At 41.5% G+C, this 18,381-nt stretch overlaps 1 protein-coding gene across 5 annotated transcripts in view; it reads left to right on the forward strand.

Moving 5' to 3' along the window:
- The window catches only part of LOC309361162 (ubiquitin-conjugating enzyme E2 A), a 353,780-nt gene extending 336,574 nt beyond the window's left edge, over window positions 1–17,206 (forward strand). For 3 of the 5 annotated variants that reach the window (XM_081896131.1, XM_081896130.1, XM_081896129.1), the window contains exons 2-6: window positions 1,311–1,391; window positions 11,642–11,667; window positions 12,979–13,068; window positions 13,951–14,039; window positions 14,995–17,206. In XM_081896131.1, the coding sequence (XP_081752257.1) occupies window positions 1,366–1,391; window positions 11,642–11,667; window positions 12,979–13,068; window positions 13,951–14,039; window positions 14,995–15,123 (360 nt within the window). In that variant the 5' untranslated portion in view covers window positions 1,311–1,365 and the 3' untranslated portion in view covers window positions 15,124–17,206. Of the gene's footprint in view, window positions 1–409; window positions 547–956; window positions 1,075–1,310; window positions 1,392–11,641; window positions 11,668–12,978; window positions 13,069–13,950; window positions 14,040–14,994 lie in introns of those variants that run through there. The other 2 variants (XM_081896127.1, XM_081896128.1) reach the window with 2 other exon arrangements.
- The last annotated feature ends 1,175 nt before the right edge of the window (window positions 17,207–18,381 follow it).

Raw genomic sequence — 18,381 nt, forward strand, 5'->3', positions numbered from 1 at the left:
GCAATCACCACCAGTGGCCCTTCTTTGTGTGCTTCCTCCAAAAGAGTTCTAGGGGGTGGCAACATGAGAATGGGCCTTTTCTGCTGTGTCTCTCCGTTTGTGGGATGCTCTCCCCAGGGAAACTCGCCTGACACCTTCATTGCATATATGTAGGTGCCAGGCAAAAATGTTTCTCTTTGGCTAATTAGCAGTCTATGACTTTTAAAATGTGTTTCTGGGAGCGGGTTTACGGTTTTGTTTTGTTATGTTATGTATTTTGTAATCTTATTTTGTGTTTTTCTGTTGTGAACCGCCCTGAGATCTTCAGATGAAGTATACAAATTATTAATGTTAATTGATGATGATGATGATACCAGTTGCTGAAAATTGCAGGAGGGGAGAGTGCCCTTGTGCTCAAATCCTGCTTGCCGGTTTTTGCACAGGCATTTGGTTGGCTACTGTGAGAGCAGGATGCTGGACTCAATGAACCATTGGCCAGATCAAACAGGCTGGGCTTATGTTCTTATGCATCAATAAGGAGGAGGGCAGCCAAGACGAAGCCTACAGGTACTACAGAAAAGGCTTATAAACAGGATGGTTTCTCCCTCCCCTTCATAGCTGTCAACTTTTCCCTTTTCTTGCGAGGAATTCTATTCGGAATAAGGGAATTCCCCTTTAAAAAAAGGAAAACGTTGACAGCTATGCTCCCCTTTTCCATTGGTATCGTCCAGAATCTTTCGGTGTGCGTCACTGCCCACTCTTAAGTGTGATCACTTTCAGCTTCTCTCTAGTGGTATTGCCCTGATTTGGCTCAATCTAGCGCAGCCTCTTGTCTATTACCAAAGACCCCTCCCTCGCAAGGGCAGTGGTGCGGTCTGGAACTGCCCAGCAGCCTCCGCCATTGTTAAGACGCGTTGTTTGATCGCCCTGCCGTCAGCCCTGCGCCTTTGTTGAAGTGTTAGAAGGTGTTACAGCTGCTGCTTTTTGTGCCCCGCGCCCCACCTTCCCTGGGGGCTGGTGTGTATGAGTGTTTCAACATCGCGAGCTCGCGATGTCCACGCCCGCCCGGAGGCGCCTCATGCGGGACTTCAAAAGGTAAGCGCTGAGTCGGGACCCCCCTTCCCAGAGGCTAACGAGGAAAGCAAGTGAGGTGATCCAACATGGCGCTAATAAAGGTAGCGTAGTGACAGAGTTGTGTTACTTGCACAAGGCAGGCAGTGGCGCCCATGGATGGAGAGTTACGTCGTTTGCCCTGATTGGGTGGACGGTGATACTATCTCCCGCCACTGAATTGGGTGTCTCTTTTTTCCCGTCCCTCCCTCCCAAAACAGGCTTCAGGAGGACCCTCCAGCCGGAGTCAGTGGGGCTCCCTCGGAGAACAACATAATGGTGTGGAACGCGGTCATATTTGGGTGAGTAGGCAGGCCTGGATCGCCTGTTCTTCCTTTTCCAAATAAACCCGGAAAAAGAGGTTTAAAACTCTATGTAATCTCATTGTCCAGATCTCCGTTTCTCTCAGAATAATAATCAGCAATCCTTATCGCGCATCTTGAGGGGGGGTGTCTGCCAGTGTGTGCTCTTCTTCTTTTTTTTTATTTTTTTTTATAAAAATTTTTATTAAGATTTTTTACAGATACATATTTAACAAACAGAATAGATTTCATAACATCCTTTCATTCTATTGTGGACTCCCTCACGTCTCCCGCTTCCACTTTCATCATTAAAAACGAATTTTTCCAAGCAAATTATCATCTTGTTTATGCTCTTAAGTGCAGTATTTAGGTTGAACTCAAATAAAAAAATTATAATTTAATGGTAGACAGTTATTTCTGCTCTGGCTTCCTTGTTAGGATTCAACCAAATTACAGTACTTTTGTAAATAGATCTTAAATTTCTTCCAGTCTTCTTCAACCCTCTCCTCTCCCAGGTCGCGGATTCTGCCAGTCATCTCAGCTAGTTGCATATAGTCCATCAGCTGCATCTGCCATTCTTCCAGTGTGGGTAGATCTTGGGTTTTCCAGCTCTTAGCAATAAGTATCCTTGCCGCCGTTGTAGCATACATAAAAAATGTTCTGTCCTTCTTTAACACGTTCTGGCCGACCATGCCCAGAAGGAAGGCCTCTGGTTTCTTGGTGAAGGTATACTTAAATACCTTTTTTTAACTCATTATATATCATTTCCCAAAAGGCCTTCACTTTAGGGCAGGTCCACCAGAGGTGAAAGAATGTTCCTTCATTTTCCTTACATTTCCAACATTTGTTATCAGACGAATGGTATATTTTAGCCAATTTCACTGGGGTCATGTACCATCTATATATCATTTTCATTACATTTTCCTTCAGAGCATTACATGCTGTGAAGTTCAGCCCGGTGGTCCATAACCTTTCCCAGTCCTCAAACATAATGTTGTGCCCAATATCCTGGGCCCACTTTATCATAGCCGATTTAACCAATTCGTCTTGTGTGTTCCATTTCAGCAGCAAGTTATACATTTTTGAAAGTATCTTGGTCTTAGGTTCTAACAGTTCTGTTTCCAGTTTCGATTTCTCCACCTGGAATCCTAACTTTTTATCAATCTTAAACACTTCTTTAATCTGAGCATAGTGTAACCAGTCTCGCACTTTATCTTTCATTTTCTCTAAACTCTGCAGTTTCCAATTGTCTCCATCCCTTTCTAGTATTTCCCAATATTTTGGCCAATTGGCCTCCATATTGGGTCTTTTTCGGGCCTTAGCCTCCAAAGGTGACAGCCACCTCGGTGTTTTGTTCTCTAATAAGTCTTTGTATCTTGTCCAGACATTAAATATTGCTTTTCTAACAATATGGTTCTTAAAGACCTTGTTAATCTTAACCTTATCGTACCATAAATATGCATGCCATCCAAATGCATTGTTAAAACCTTCCAAATCCAGCACGTCCGTGTCCTCCAGAAGTAGCCAGTCTTTTAGCCAGCAGAAAGCTGCGGCTTCATAGTACAACTTTAAGTCTGGCAGGGCAAAGCCCCCTCTTTCTTTTGCGTCCGTTAGTATCTTAAACTTAATTCTGGGCTTTTTGCCCTGCCAGACAAATTTGGAGATATCTTTCTGCCACTTCCGGAAGCACTCCGTTTTATCTACAATCTGCAATGTCTGAAACAAAAACAACATTTTTGGCAATACATTCATCTTAATAGCAGCTATTCGACCTAACAATGAAAGTTTCAATTTTGACCAGCTATCCAAGTCTCTCTTAATTTCAGACCAACATTTTTCATAATTATCTTTGAACAGACTCAGATTCTTTGCTGTTATGTTTACCCCTAGGTATTTAACTTTCTTAACCACAGTTAACTCTGTCTCTCTCTGAAACCGTTCCGACTCAATATCTGTCAAGTTTTTTCCCAACACCTTGGTTTTTTGCTTATTTAGTTTAAATCCCGCCACCCGACCAAAATCTTGGATTAGTTGTAGTACTCTTTTCGTACTAGATTCTGGCTCCTGTAATGTCAGAACTAAGTCATCTGCAAACGCTTTAAGTTTGTATTGTTTCGCTCCGACCTGTATCCCTTCCACCAACCTGTCCCCTCTAATCATGTTCAAGAGCACCTCCAGGACCGAAATAAATAATAACGGGGAAATCGGACAGCCTTGTCGTGTTCCTTTTTCAATTTTAAACTCTTCTGTAACCACATTGTTAACTATCAGTTTAGCCTTTTGTTCTGAATATATTGCATCAATCCCATTCTCAAACCCCCGGCCCACTCCCATTTCTTTTAAATTCCCTTTCATAAACTTCCAGGATATGTTGTCAAAGGCCTTCTCCGCATCTATAAAAATTAAAACAGCTTTAGTATTTATGTCTGTTTGTAAAAGCTCCAATATATCTATAATGTTCCTTGTATTAGCGGACATATGTCTACCTGGGAGAAAGCCTGCCTGGTCTTTATGAATTACTTTGTTTAAAACCCTCTTGAATCTACTTGCCAAAACGTCTGCAAATATTTTGTAATCCACATTTAAAAGGGAGATGGGACGGTAGTTCTTAAGCTGTGTCTTTTCAGTTTCCGATTTTGGTATCAATGTGATGAAAGCTTCTTTCCACGATTCTGGCGCCTTCTTCCCCTCTAAAATTTCATTGCTGACCTCCATCAGTGGTTGTATCAAATAGTCTTTCAATGTCTTATAGTACTTGGAGGTCAGCCCGTCTGGTCCTGGTGATTTGCCCTGTTTCATGTTTTGGATGGCCTGCTCAATCTCTTGTCGTGTTATTTTGCCATTCAGAATTGATCTATTTTCTTCTGACAACTTTGCCAGTCCATTTGTCTTTAAAAATTGTTTAATCGCTGCTTCATCTTGTGGCCCTTGAGTGTATAATTTTTTGAAATATCTCTGGAAACACTTTCTAATCTCTCCGGGGTTCTGGATACATCTTCCTTCAATCTCTAAATTTGTCACTGTATTTAACTTTTGTCTCCTCTTCAACTGCCAAGCTAGCAGTTTTCCACATTTATTAGCCGACTCAAAAGTTTTTTGTTTCATTAGTTTGATTTTCCATTCTATTTCCTGATTTATCAGTTTGGAGTATTGTGCTTGGTAAAGTTTGATTTCTCTCAGAATCGGCTGAGACTTCGGATTAAGTCTTAACTTCTTCTCCAACTCCTTAATTTTTTCCAAAATTTTATCTTTCCTTTCGTTTTGTTTCCTTTTCTTTACCGTGTTCTGTTGTATCAGGAACCCCCTCATCACGGCCTTACTTGCGTCCCAGATAGTTCTTTTTTCCACTGTGGTGTTCATATTGATCTCAAAATAATCCTTTAGAGCTTTTTGGGCCTTCTTGGTAATCTCCTGATCTCTAAACAGGCCATCATTCATCTTCCATCTGAAGGAACCGGTTGGAATCAATGTCATGTCCATTCTCAGTGCGTTATGGTCGGAGCATGTCTTTGGGCAGATTTCCACCTTTCTGATCTTAGGTGCCAGACCTCTAGTTATCCATATCTGGTCGATTCTTGTCCACAGTGTGTGCTCTTCTTACTATGATTATTCTTATTTCACTTATATCATGTTGTTCCTTCTAGGAGCACAAAATGAAAATGCCTGTTCCCATTTAGTGTTTTTCAAAAAGTTAGTTATATATGTATCTTTCTATGCTTTCCAGGAGTGCAGAATGATATGTCTTCGATACATGTATTTATTATAGTAATATTATTACAGTAGAAAACTGCTTGTATTTTGGGAAGAAAAAGAAAGACACAAGTGTAATAATTATATAATAATTATAATTGTAGCTGCATCTCGCTCCTCTCCTGTTTCTAAGATGTTCATAGTAGGGTCTATGTGCTATTAAAATTATTGCTCATCCTCTGAGGTCATGTAGTTTTGCAGGGATGACTGTTTGTAACAGCTATTGTTCTTAATTGTATTTTCCTCTTTGTCCAGTGATGGCGGAAGGTTTTTTTTAAATAAAAAAAAAATCTCAACAGTGTTATAAAGTCATATATCCAGGCAGAGAGGGTTGTGTTTCTGTGTGAGTTTACAAAAACTAGAGCTGGTGCTGGACAAAATTTATTTTAATTCCAATAAGCAGCCTCTGGTGTGTTGTACATTTAAAAAAAAATCTCTTGCTGTAAGGCAGGAATCGCCAACCTTTTTGGGCCTATGGACACATGTGCAAACAGGTGAAACTGCTGTGGGCACCACACACCCATCATGACCTATTCTGTTGAGTACAACAGAATGCTTTTTTCCAAGTCTAATTTCAGCTGGAAAGAGAGGACCATGTGGGCTCCAGGAAAGGCTTCTGCAGGCATATACTGTATTTTTCGCACCATAGGACGCACCAGACAATAGGACGCACCTTGTTTTAGAGGGGGGAGAATTTCCCCCCTCTTGTTTTCTCCCTCTAAAACAAGGTGCTGTTTAAGGTGCGCTCAGTCGCCTTCAGGCGGCTACCTTGGAAGCCTGGAGAGCGAGAGGGGTCGGTGCGCACCGACCCCTCTCGCTCTCCAGGCTTCAGGTTCCTTTCAACCTGCTCTTTGGGGCTGGCGGGGGGAAGCCCACCACCAGCCCCAAAGAGCAGGTCAGGGAGCAGCGGAAAGGCGCGCAGCGGAGAGGCTGCTGCCATAGTCGTGCGTCACCTCTCCAGCTGGGAGAGGGTCGCGGGGCTATGGGTTCTTTAGCCCCGCGCGCGGTCTCCCGGCTGGAGAGGTGGCTCACGGCTATAGAGGCTCCTGCCATAGCTGCACGTCACCTCTCCAGCCGGGAGAGGGTCACGGGGGGCTTCTTTAGCCCCACGCGCACTCTCCCCGCTGGAGAGGTGGCACGCGGCTAAAGAGGCTGCTGCAATAGCCACGTGTCACCTCTCCAGCTGGGAGAGGGTAAGCGGGGCTTCTTTAGCCCCCCGTGTGCTCTCCCGGCTGGAGAGGTGGGGCGCGGCTAAAGAGGCTCCTGCCATAGCCGCGTGTCACCTCTCCAGCCAGGAGAGGGTTGCAGGGCTATGGCTTCTTTAGCCCCGCGCGCGCTCTCCCGGCTGGAGAGGTGCCACGCGTCACCTCTCCAGCCGGGAGAGGGTCACGGGACTATGGCGTCTTTGCTCCATAGGACGCACACACATTTCCCCTTCATTTTTGAAGGGGAAAAAGTGTGTCCTATAGAGCGAAAAATACGGTATGTGTGCTTGTTGTGGGCACCATGTTGCAACCCCTGGTGTAAGGAGTTTGAGAAGGTACATATGGCAGTCATTCCACTTCTCCCCCGATTATCCTTGCAACAGACATGTAAGTAGATTAGCCAGTGAAGGTGTGCAAACCTTTTTACTGGTGGTGACCAGGATTTTTAATTTTGTTGACCAGTAAAAAAAAAATCCAGTATACTCCATTAGGAGTAACAGACTTCTTTAAAAAAAGCTGATAGCAATGCAGGGGCACATTGCTCCAGGCTTCATCTTTACATTGGAGCATTGGTTTTCAACCAGTGTGCCGTGACACCCTGGGGTGACTTGAGGAACACCCTTTCATTAACTTGCAGCCCATATCTTCCTGCATTATCCCTCTCTCTCTCTCTCTCTCTCTCTCTCTCTCTCTCTCTCTCTCTCTCTCTCTCTCTCAGGAACATTCAAGGGAGCCGGCAGCTTTAAGTTGCAGCACGAAATAAAACAACAGCAAAAAAAGTGAGGAAGCACTTCTTAAAACCTTCCTTCCCGCAAAAAAATAAATCCTCCCCAGCTTCAGTAACTAACAATGCCTTAGTTTTACACAGAGGGCATGAGAAATTCAAGAGACTAGCAAAATAGCTTGGGGGGTGTTTGTTCCTGGATGTATGTGTGCTCTATAAGGAGGGGTATAAAAACAACCCTGAAAATGAGTGTATTCTGTGTTTCTCTCTCCTACCCCCAGCATCACTTTCCCCTCTTCTGCTCTACCTTGTTCCCCAGGCAACCTCCCTCCTCCTTATCAGTCACCCAGCTTTATGGGGTGACTGATCTTTTGCTGCAGTGGTGGCTGTAAGACCAGCAGACTGCAGTCAGTCAGGGGTAGATGCTAGGCACAAATGGTGCCCCTGGACATCTCCATCCACTTGCAAAAGGCTGCTTGGCAGTCACATTTTGCGACTAGCTCAACGATAATTTTGAACCCTGATCAAACATTAGCTTCAGAGTGGTCTGCAAATGTGGCAAAAAACCAAAATCCACTGAATATTACGTCCTGTTAGACAGGGGAGGAAGTTTATTTATATATATATATCATTTTTTATTTGATTTTCCAAAATAGAGGAAAGAAGAAGAAAAAGAGAAAGAAAAGGAATAAGCTTACATCAAAAGATCATACAAATTCCACATATCAAGATTACTCTGAATCTCCTGACTTCCCCCCACCCCATCCATGGGTCCTCTTAATTCTATTTTCAACTGCATATCAATACTTCTCCAATTTTTTATCTTCCTAGGTTATCTGTACTTTCTATTACATTACAAGTGTATTTAGAATCCTGCTACTGTTTTAACCTTTTTGCAATGATTTTGTATATACATTATAAACATTTCCCTTTTTTTAAAAAAAGTTTCTTGTCTTCTTGGTTTCTGAGCTTCCCAGTTAATTTTGCCATTTCGGCATAGTCCATCAACTTGATTTGCCATTCTTCTTTGGTCAGGGTTGTCTCTTCCTTCCATCTCTGGGCTAGCAAGATCTGAGCTAGCAAGATCTAGCAAGATGTTGTAGCATACATGAACAGTTTCCTCTGATCTTTGGGGATCTCGGTACCTATAATTCCTAGTAAAAAAGCTTCTGGCTTTTTAGGGAAAGTTATTTTAAACATTTTTCCATTTCATTATATATCATTTCCCAGAATTTTTTGATTACATTACAGTTCCACCACATATGATAAAAGTTACCTTCTATTTCTTTACATTTCCAGCATATATTGGTACTTGTTCTATACATTTTTGCTAATTTTACTGGGGTTAAGTACCACCAATACATCATTTTCATATAGTTTTTTTTCAGTGAGGAACACGCCATAAATTCAGATGTGTTTTCCACAGCCTCTCCCAATCTGTCATTTTTATATTATGTCCCACATCCATCGCCCATTGTATCATCACAGATTTGACCTGTTCATCCTTTGTGTTCCCTTCCAGGAGCAAATTATACATTTTGGACAATAATTTAAAGTTATTTTCTAAGATCTCTCTTTGAAATCTTTTAATTTTACCTGGTAGGTTTTCTACTTCGGTTAACAGCTCTCTATATGTTGGCTAGTTAGTCCTCATATTCACTTTCTTCACAGATACTGCTTCTAACAGGGAAAGCCACCACAGTGTTTTTTGTTCTAATAGATCTTTATACTTCTTTATACTTTATACTTTTTATACTACTTTATACTTTTTATACTTCTTTATACTTTATACTTTTATACTTTAAAAATTTATTTTCTTAGTATATGATTCTGAAATCCTTTATGTACTTTTACTTTATCATACCATAAATATGCATGCCATCCAAATCTATTATGTCCTTCTAGATCTAACACATATCTGTTTTTCAATATTATCCATTCCCGGATCCAGCAGATGCAAGATGCCTCATAGTATAATCTCAAATCTGGCAGGGCAAAACCTTCTCTCTCTCATATCTGATAATAATTTATATTTTATTCTTGGTTTCTTCCCTTGCCAGATGAATCTAGAAATATATATTTGCCATTCTTTGAAGCATCCAGTACTGCTTATCACCGGGATTGATTGAAATAACATTCTTGACAATACATTCATTTTAATCATTGAAATTCTCCCCCATAACGATAAATTCATTCTCCCCAAATTCTAAATTCCTTTTTATTTCTTTCCATTTTTTCATAATTATCTTTGAATATATTAATATTTTTAGCTGTCAACCATACCCCCAGATATTTTACTTTTTAATGTATATTTAAATCCATTATCTGTTGTAACTCCTTTTTGTATTGCTCCATCACATTTTTCAATAAAACCTTAGTCTTATTTGATTCAGTTTGAAACCTGACACCTGTCCAAAGTCCTGAATTTTTTCCAATACCTTTGGTAATGAGTTTTTTGGGTCCTCTACTGTAATCACAAAGTTATCAGCAAATGCTTTTAATTCATATGCTTTATTTCCTACAGTTATTCCTCTAATTGTTTCATCTGTGCTTATCTTCCTCACCAGGACCTCTAGCACTAAAATAAATAATAATGGTGACAGGGAACAGCCTTGTCTTGCCCCCTTTAATATCTTACATTTTTCTGTTGTAACATTATTCACAATTAACATTGCTTGTTGATCGGAGTATATTGCATCAATACCTCTCCCAAAGGTCTCCTCAAAATTCATCTTTTATATTACCATCTCATTTCTAACTTCCAGGTGTGCTCTATAACATCAATTATATTATCCTTCATCTGGTGTCCTGGTAGGAAACCAGCTTGATCATGATGGATTATTTCTGTCAAGACTCCTTTCAATCTATTGGCCAAGATGTTTGCAAATAATTTATAATCGTCGTTTAATAGAGAGATCGGTCTATAGCTTTTAACCAAAAGTAAGTCTGCGTCTTAGGACGCGGGTGGCGCTGTGGGTAAAACCTCAGTGCCTAGGACTTGCCGATCGTATGGTTGGCGGTTCGAATCCCCGCGGCGGGGTGACCTCCCGTCTTTCGGTCCCAGCTCCTGCCCACCTAGCAGTTCGAAAGCACCCCTAAGTGCAAGTAGATAAATAGGTACCGCTTTATAGCGGGAAGGTAAACGGTGTTTCCGTGTGCTGAGCTGGTGCTGGCTCGCCAGAGCAGCTTCGTCACGCTAGTCACGTGACCTGGAAGTGTGTCCGGACAGCGCTGGCCCCCGGCCTCTTAAGTGAGATGGGCGCACAACCCTAGAGTCGGACACGACTGGCCCGTACGGGCAGGGGTACCTACCTTTAAGTCTGCGTCTTGCTTTGGGATTAAGGTAATGAATGCCTCTTTCCAGGCCTCTGCTACTTTACCGTTCTTTAAAATTTCATTTATAACATCTTTCAATGGCTGCACCAGAGAGTTCTGGAGTTGTTTTTTTTAATATTTAGCTGTCAGGCCATTGGGTCCTGGTGTTTCAGGGGAGGACGTTTCTTAGTTGAGTATATGTCCAGTCACCTGTGAACGATGATTGCTGTCTTCAAATATCTGAAGGGGTGTCACATTGAAGAGGGAGCAAGCTCGTTTTCTGCCGCTCCAGAGGCTAGGACCCAAACCAATGCATTAAAATGCAAAGAAATGAGATTCTGACTAAACATCACGAATAACTTTCTGGTGGTAAGAGCTGTTTGACAGTGAAACGGTCTCCCTCAGAAGGTGGTGAACTCTCCTTCACTAGAAATTTTAAAGCAGAGGTTGGATAGCCGTATATCAGGGATGCTTTAGTTGAGATTCCTGTGTTGCCGGGGGTTGGATTAAATGACCCTTGGGGGTACCTTTCTGTGTGACAAATTGGTTGCCATCAGACCAGAGCCATGCAGCACCATCATGCTGCTGCCTTTATTTTTAAAATAGCAGCAAAACTGGGGCGGTGAGCAGTGTGCAGTTTCCTTAGCACTGCTGTTTTAATTACACAATGCTATGGAGTATTTGGGGGTGGTATCCCCACCATTTGACCCAGATAGCATCTGGGTTGAGAGCAGGATTAGAGGTGGCAGCAGCACAGGAGCAGGTGACTGCTTGGTAGAAGTTATTTACATAAGTAAAACTACCCACATGTAGAAATTGTGAAATTGCTAAAACTTTTGGTTTTTTTCTCCCGAAACTCTTAAAGCTTGCTCACTCTGACCCCCATTTCTGTGCTGGGCATGGGTCAAAATTCAACTATACAGTGGAACCTTGCCTGTCAAATGCTTTGGAAGTAAAATGTTTCGGCTTTCGAATGCCGACAACCCGGAAATGAATGCTTCCATTTTCGAACGTGCCTCGGAAATCGAACAGCTTCTGAGGCACGTTTCTCCATTTTCCCCCCATGGATTTTGCCGACCACCCATTGCGCCTCGATTGTTGAACGTTTTGGAAGTAGAATGGTCTTTCAGAATGGATTACGTTCGGCAACTGAGGTACCACTGTATGTCATTCTGTAAAGGCTGACTGCCAGTTCAACAGTAAACTAACTTTGGCAAACAACATGTGAGGTGCTGATATGCTTTCTCCTCTTTCAGGCCTGAGGGAACCCCATTTGAAGATGGTAAGTATTAAAACAAAACTAAAAAATGTTTTCAGTGAACAGAAGGTGGATATTAACGACTCCCAGGATTCCATGGATCAGCTGTCCTTGCTCTCTCTTGGCTAAAACACAGCCAGCTGCAGTTAAGCATTTTGCCTTGTAAGTGGTGACTAGGCTTACTGTGTAAATAGTGCCCTTTACTTAAGAACTTATTTGAATTTCTTCTTATAAACGAAGTCTGCTTAAGGTAACAGTGTATCATACGTGTTCAGAGGCAATATATCTTTGATCACCGGTTATCAAGGATGGCTATCTCCATAAATAGAGAGTGTTTCAAATACATGGTCCCTTTTCTCTTTCCTCTGGATAAAAACACTGGTTCATTCCCTCCCATTTTGACAATTGTAGTCTTCTCCTCAATCCCCTTTCTAGCACTTTGCTGTCAACTTCATTCACCTCCCTGGTTGTTCTGATCATGTGGTCTATCTATACATTGTTCAAAACCAGTTTGAAGCCCACATCGCAATAACAATTTCATTATATTTGACCCAGCAATATATTGCGAACAGCCTTCAAAACTCCAGGTAGCAGTACAATTGCAAGCAATTTGAGAAGTCCTGTCCCTATGTATGGTGATTACTGGTTGCTGCTTTCCAAATACTGTTTTTCCTCCCCCAAGTGAGACGGGCTGGCTGCTTCCTTCCAAGCAGCAGGAAGGTCAGGTGTAGGACTGGGTGATAACTAGTTTTCAATATTGCGGTATATCACTGGCAACTGCTACTACTTAAGGTTCTGAAACAGATAAATGATGATATTATCAATCACCTAATGGTCACTTTCAGCAGCAGGCAAGCCAAAATGCATCCAAATGAGACACTTGGGTTTGGGCTTCACTACCAAATGGTGGTATTCAGGACAATCCAAAGTACGGTGATGAGTCATAGTGAATACAAATAATCTGGGACTGCCAGCAGGCCTGCTAGGCAGCAGAAGCGGCAGCCGCTTGGCGGCAGTGGCACAATAATCAGCAGCCTATGAAGCCTTGCCACGGCAGTGGGCGGTGGTAGCAGAAGCCTGCGAGGCCTTGCGGCAGTGGCAAAAGCAACGACGGCCTGCAAGGCCTTGTAATTGTGGTGGCAGTGGCAGCGGCCTGTGAGCTTCCTAGAGGCATCTGGCTGGCCCACTGTTGTCAGTGGAATAGCAGACTACGTAATAATTGAATCTCCTATACCTAGGGAATTCCGTGAAACTGCTGGAGCATCTGCACAACAGGTACAGGGGAAGTTTCAATCTGTGAACAAGATAATTAGGCCTTGCCTCTTTCAATTGCAGGAACTTTCAAGCTTACCATAGAATTCACAGAAGAATATCCAAACAAGCCACCTACTGTTAGATTTGTTTCTAAGATGTTTCATCCAAATGGTATGTACCATCTAGAATTGAGTGGTTTGTGTCTTTAACTCCAGCAATAATCATGGAAATGGACTGGATACTGATAATTTAAGGGAATTGCAGTCATATAAATATATGCTAAATGTTGCTGAGGATCCATTCTACATGGCCTTTTAAATTTCTAGCAGAATAGGGTGATTTCCCCAGTGACTCCCCTGATCAATGAGGTGTAGAATCCTTTAATTTTAAAGGCAAGAGGAAAACTAAATGAAACCAAATCTACTTAGTAGCAGTACTAGTTCGTTGTTTCGGTTCTTATAATCCTAGATCTTGTCTGCTTCTGATATTTTGTTTGTTTGACTTCTGATGGAACCCTATAGTAAACAAACTTTTCTTGTCACTAGCCAAGTGTAACCAATTAGATTTCTAGCACTCCTATAGATGCTAATGCTTTTGTATATGAGTTTTTAATAGCTTTATTTTCAGTGGATTTTCTCATCCTACATTTATATCCTCTCCTCTCCCCACTTTATGGAGAATTCTAAAGCCTATATTGCAAAGTTCACATTAGACTTGCATTAGACTTGCATAGATCTTAGAAAGGAAATGTGTTCCTGGTGCTTAATCCTTGCTTGAAATACCATGCTGTGAACATCTTCATAAACATACTTGGGAGGTCAGAAAGGAGGGTGTGTTGGTGGAGCAAGGTGCAGTTTACAGATTCAGTTCACCAGGGGCCTGTTTCATAACTTGTGGAAATCAGATGAGGAACAAGCTTCAGACACTTACTCTGTGTGTGACTTTAGTTAGTTATTCAATAAATGCTGACAATGAGCTGTGAGTGACAACCTGGCAAGAGAAACTTGCAGGGCACTGGCTCTTGTTATGAAACCCATTAATTTCCTTTTGTAGTCTATGCAGATGGTAGTATATGTCTGGATATTCTTCAGAACCGTTGGAGTCCTACCTATGATGTATCATCCATCTTAACATCCATACAGGTAACATCAGGGATTTAGTTTCTGTAATAACCATGAAAGCCGAAACACAACTATCTGGTGAACTATCTGCCATGTGATTCCATCATCATTATTTAAGACCCATCCTTTTATTTCTGTTAATTATAAAATGCAATAGTATAACTACAGGGGGTTGGACTAGATGATCCTCATGGTCCCTTCCAACTCTACAATTCTATGATTGTGATTCTATAAATGTACATACAATGTGGGCAAAATACAAAATAACTGAAACACTAGTGACTAAACAACTGGGAAGGGCCTAAAGTGTTAAAAGCACTTCAAAGAAGACTCCCCCCCATTGAATTAGTGATACATTGCATCCCCACTCTGTGACTTGCCCAAAAAGATTAACAAAATGGCTTCACAAACTGAAGCAGCTATACATTTCAGAAGCACTACATCACTACATTTTTCTAGTGGTGATGATTACCTTTTGCGTATTTGGTGTAGCAGAAGCATATTCTTACAGTCTTGGGAGTGTGCTTTCTCCTTCCCTTCCTTTTTGCACTTTTGAAAATGTTCAGAAGTCATCCACCTTCAAACTGTCGCTTGAAGCCCATGCAAGATGTCTGCTGGTAGGGTGTTCACAAGGCCAAAAGCCTTGGACGGTTCTCTAATGGACTGTTCTCCCATCAGAACTGATTCTGAGCATAGTTATGTAGGCTTAAAGGAGTGGCTCATTGCACACATTAAGCTTTGCTGTTGGAACAAAGATAATTGTTAATTGTGTGACTTGTACATGTGGAGAGTGCATGTCATTGTGTTAAAAACAATGGGATAGGTGCAGGCTAAGCAGGGGACCTGAAATATCCAAGAAACGTTCCTAATATACATGGTACATCTGTCAAGTTTTGATATGTTGAATTAACCATTTTGCTTGCTTTGTTTGAAACCTCATTATGAAGCCTGATCCATCTTTTTCTTCTCAAAACAGTCTTTACTGGATGAGCCTAATCCAAACAGTCCTGCAAACAGCCAGGCAGCTCAGCTATACCAAGAGAATAAGCGGGAATATGAAAAACGGGTTTCTGCAATAGTAGAGCAGAGTTGGCGTGACTGTTGACCCTGGATGATGCGTATGTATGAAGTGTCTGAGTTGTTCTCCTAGCATCACTGCATTTACTTTAAAAAGCAAAATAGCTGTTGTGCTGTTGCCACTCAACCTTACTGAAGCTTCTTTCTCCTTGGACAACAGAAAGCAACCCCTCCCCCATGAGGTCAAATGTACTGTACTTGGGTTACTTGTAAAAGACTTAATAAGGCTGAATTCCACTTTCTGTGATCTACCACCTCATATTAGGGCAGTATTGTGCATTTCTCTAGAGCAGGGACATCCAACTCCCAATAGACTGCAATCTGCTCACATTATAAAAAATCTGTCAGTGATCTACTCATTGTCGAAAAAAGACTAGCAGTTATCTACCCATAATTGTTGAACTTTTTTCAGGAAGCCAAAGTTGTGGTTGGGGTTGTTGTTTTTTTGCTTTTTTTGCTTCTTTTTAAGGAGATCACTGAGGGGCCAGAGATCTGCCAGGAACACCCCATGATCTACCTGTTGGACATGCCTGCTCTATTCTACACTAATATTTTAATTGTAATTGTGTTATACACAATGTAGCTAGATTTTTTTAAAAGAATGTTTATCTACAATATACATTTTTAACTGTGACTCAAGTGCTGATCTGTCTAGGCTGGTCATTTAACTGCTTGTATCAACTTCAATGCATCTGTAAGTACTGTGTGAAGAACTAACTTTTCCCTGCTGTTTTCTCATTCTTCCTTTGTTCAGCAATGTGATGAAAGCATTTCAAATTGCAAAATGGGCTATTAAGCTCATCAGAGGTGAGGGAAGGAGGTTACAGTTTGCTCTGTGGGTCATGTGCAAAGTGATTTATCATTGTAGTGTGGTAACATATCTAAGGAAGTGCTAGGTATCCTTTCTTTTAAGAATATCCGAACTGCTTAGTAGTTTTCAAGGCTTTTTGAAGATTGCTATGGGACAGGGGTTGACAATAACTTTGTGGTGCGCAAAGAATGAGAGAAAAATCAAAGTGCTTGTTTCCCTTTCTACAGGTGAAACTCGGAAAATTATAATATCGTGGAAAAGTTCATTTATTTCAGTAATACAACTTAAAAGGTGAAACTAATACAGTGGTACCTCGGGTTACATACGCTTCAGGTTACAGACTCCGCTAACCCTGAAATAGTACCTCAGGTTAAGAACTTTGCTTCAGGATGAGAACAGAAATTGTGCGACGGCAGCATGGCAGCAGTGGGAGGCCCCATTAGCTAAAGTGATGCTTCAGGTTAAGAACAGTTTCAGGTTAAGAACAGACCTCCGGAATGAATTAAGTATGTAACCAGATGTACCACAGAGAAAGATGAGAGACATGAGACCTAGCAATGCAGAAGAGCTGAAGGCTGCTATTGAAGCATCCTGGTCTTCCATAACACCTCAGCAGTGCCACAGGCTGATAGCATCCATGCCACGCCGCATTGAGGCAGTAATTGATGCAAAAGGGGCCCAAACCAAGTACTGAGTACATATGCATGCTTCTACTTCTCAGAGGTCCAATATTGCTCTATTTGCAATCCTTGTTTTGCTGATTTCATTTAATAATCTAATTTTCTGAGATGGTTAATTTGAGGTTTTCATCAGCTGTACGCCATAATGTCACAATTATAACAAAGGCTTGACATATCTCAATTTGCATGTCATGAGTCTATTTCATATATTAGTTTCACCTTTTAAGTTGAATTACTGAAATAAAAGAACTTTTCCACGATATTATAATTTTCCGAGTTTCACCTGTATAACTAATCCTTCTGTCTCTTACTAGAGAAAATAAGATGCTACTGCTTTGCTTTCTGTTTTTTTTAAAAAAACAGTAAGGAGGTCACAAGTGCTATTACTGCATTTTTCAATCTCTCACCTCCCTTATCAAGTTGTTCAACCTTTGGAAAAGCAGTTTTGTAAGCTCAGTTTCTACATTTTAGATACTTTAAGCAGCAGTGTTGGAAGAGACTGATCAATGTGTTTGTCTGCTCTTCCAGTGTCTTCTGTGTATATATTAATTCAACTTCACACAATTAACCCACGTACAAAACATTTTACAATTTCTTGTAAATAAATGTATAATCTTAAATGCTTATTGTTGAAGGCGGCAAAATATCTATCACTATTTTTATTCTGGTAAATGTTCTGGAAACAATAATGCTGCTGCTAGTTGCCCTTCTTCAAGCAGGCTTCACCTGCTTGGGGAGCTTATATTATAGAAACAGTCTGAAGCAGCTTACCTTCCATATGCAATTGAAATTATTCAACCCCCATTGCAAATCAGGTTTATTTGCAAACAGCTGAAAGTCTGTAAATTTTGATATGAGCAAATAGTTCAACACAACGGATGCTTCAAGTGGTTTCCCCAAATTCAGCTGAAATTGCAACTTATATGGCAGGCATAGGCAAACTCGGCCCTCCAGATGTTTTGGGACTACAACTCCCATCATCCCTAGCTAACAGGACCAGTGGTCAGGGATGATGAAAATTGTAGTCCCAAAACATCTGGAGGGCTGAGTTTGCCTATGCCTGTTATATGGGCTTCTCCAGCCTCACTATTATTGAATCCCCTAAATAGAATCCCTCACAACAGCACGAATACAACAGGTGTTGTCTCAAGCACACCTGATGCAACTAATTAAGAGCTTTAATAGTTGCACCAGGTGTGCTTGAGCTGCAACACATGAAATACCAGAGCTGGCTAGGGGGTTGTGGAGTGTCAAATTTGGCTGCAAGTTAGAAATATGGCCATAGCTGTCAACTTTTCCCTTTTCTTGTGAGGAATTCTATTCGGAATAAGGGAATTTCCCTTTAAAAAAGGGAAACGTTGCCAGCTATGAATATGGTTAAGTCAAGAGAATGGTCCAAGAAGGTCAGAGAAGAGATCATTGGCCTTCACAAACAAAGAGCAGGATACAAAACGATAGTGAAGGTCTGAATGTTCCTAGAGACACTGTTGGAAGCATAGTTTGGACTTCAAAGTTAAAGGAACAGTGGTCACGCTACTTAGATGGGGCAGAAAAAGGAAGCTATCTGCGACAGCAACCAGATTTCTGAGATGGTAGGCTGGGAAAAACCCTCAGTGACTGCAAAAGAGCTGCAGCAAGACTTGGTGGCAGCAGGCACTGAGGTTTCAGTGAGCACAGTAAAGCTCATAGTAAATGCAGGGGGTTTCCATGCCAGAACTCCCAAGATGTACACAATACTGACCCAAAAGCACAAGAAAAGTTGGCTCCAATATGTTCAAAATCATATACATAAGCC

This window comes from Podarcis melisellensis, assembly GCF_964234715.1.
Source record: "Podarcis melisellensis genome assembly, chromosome: W".
Lineage (NCBI taxonomy): Eukaryota > Metazoa > Chordata > Lepidosauria > Squamata > Lacertidae > Podarcis > Podarcis melisellensis.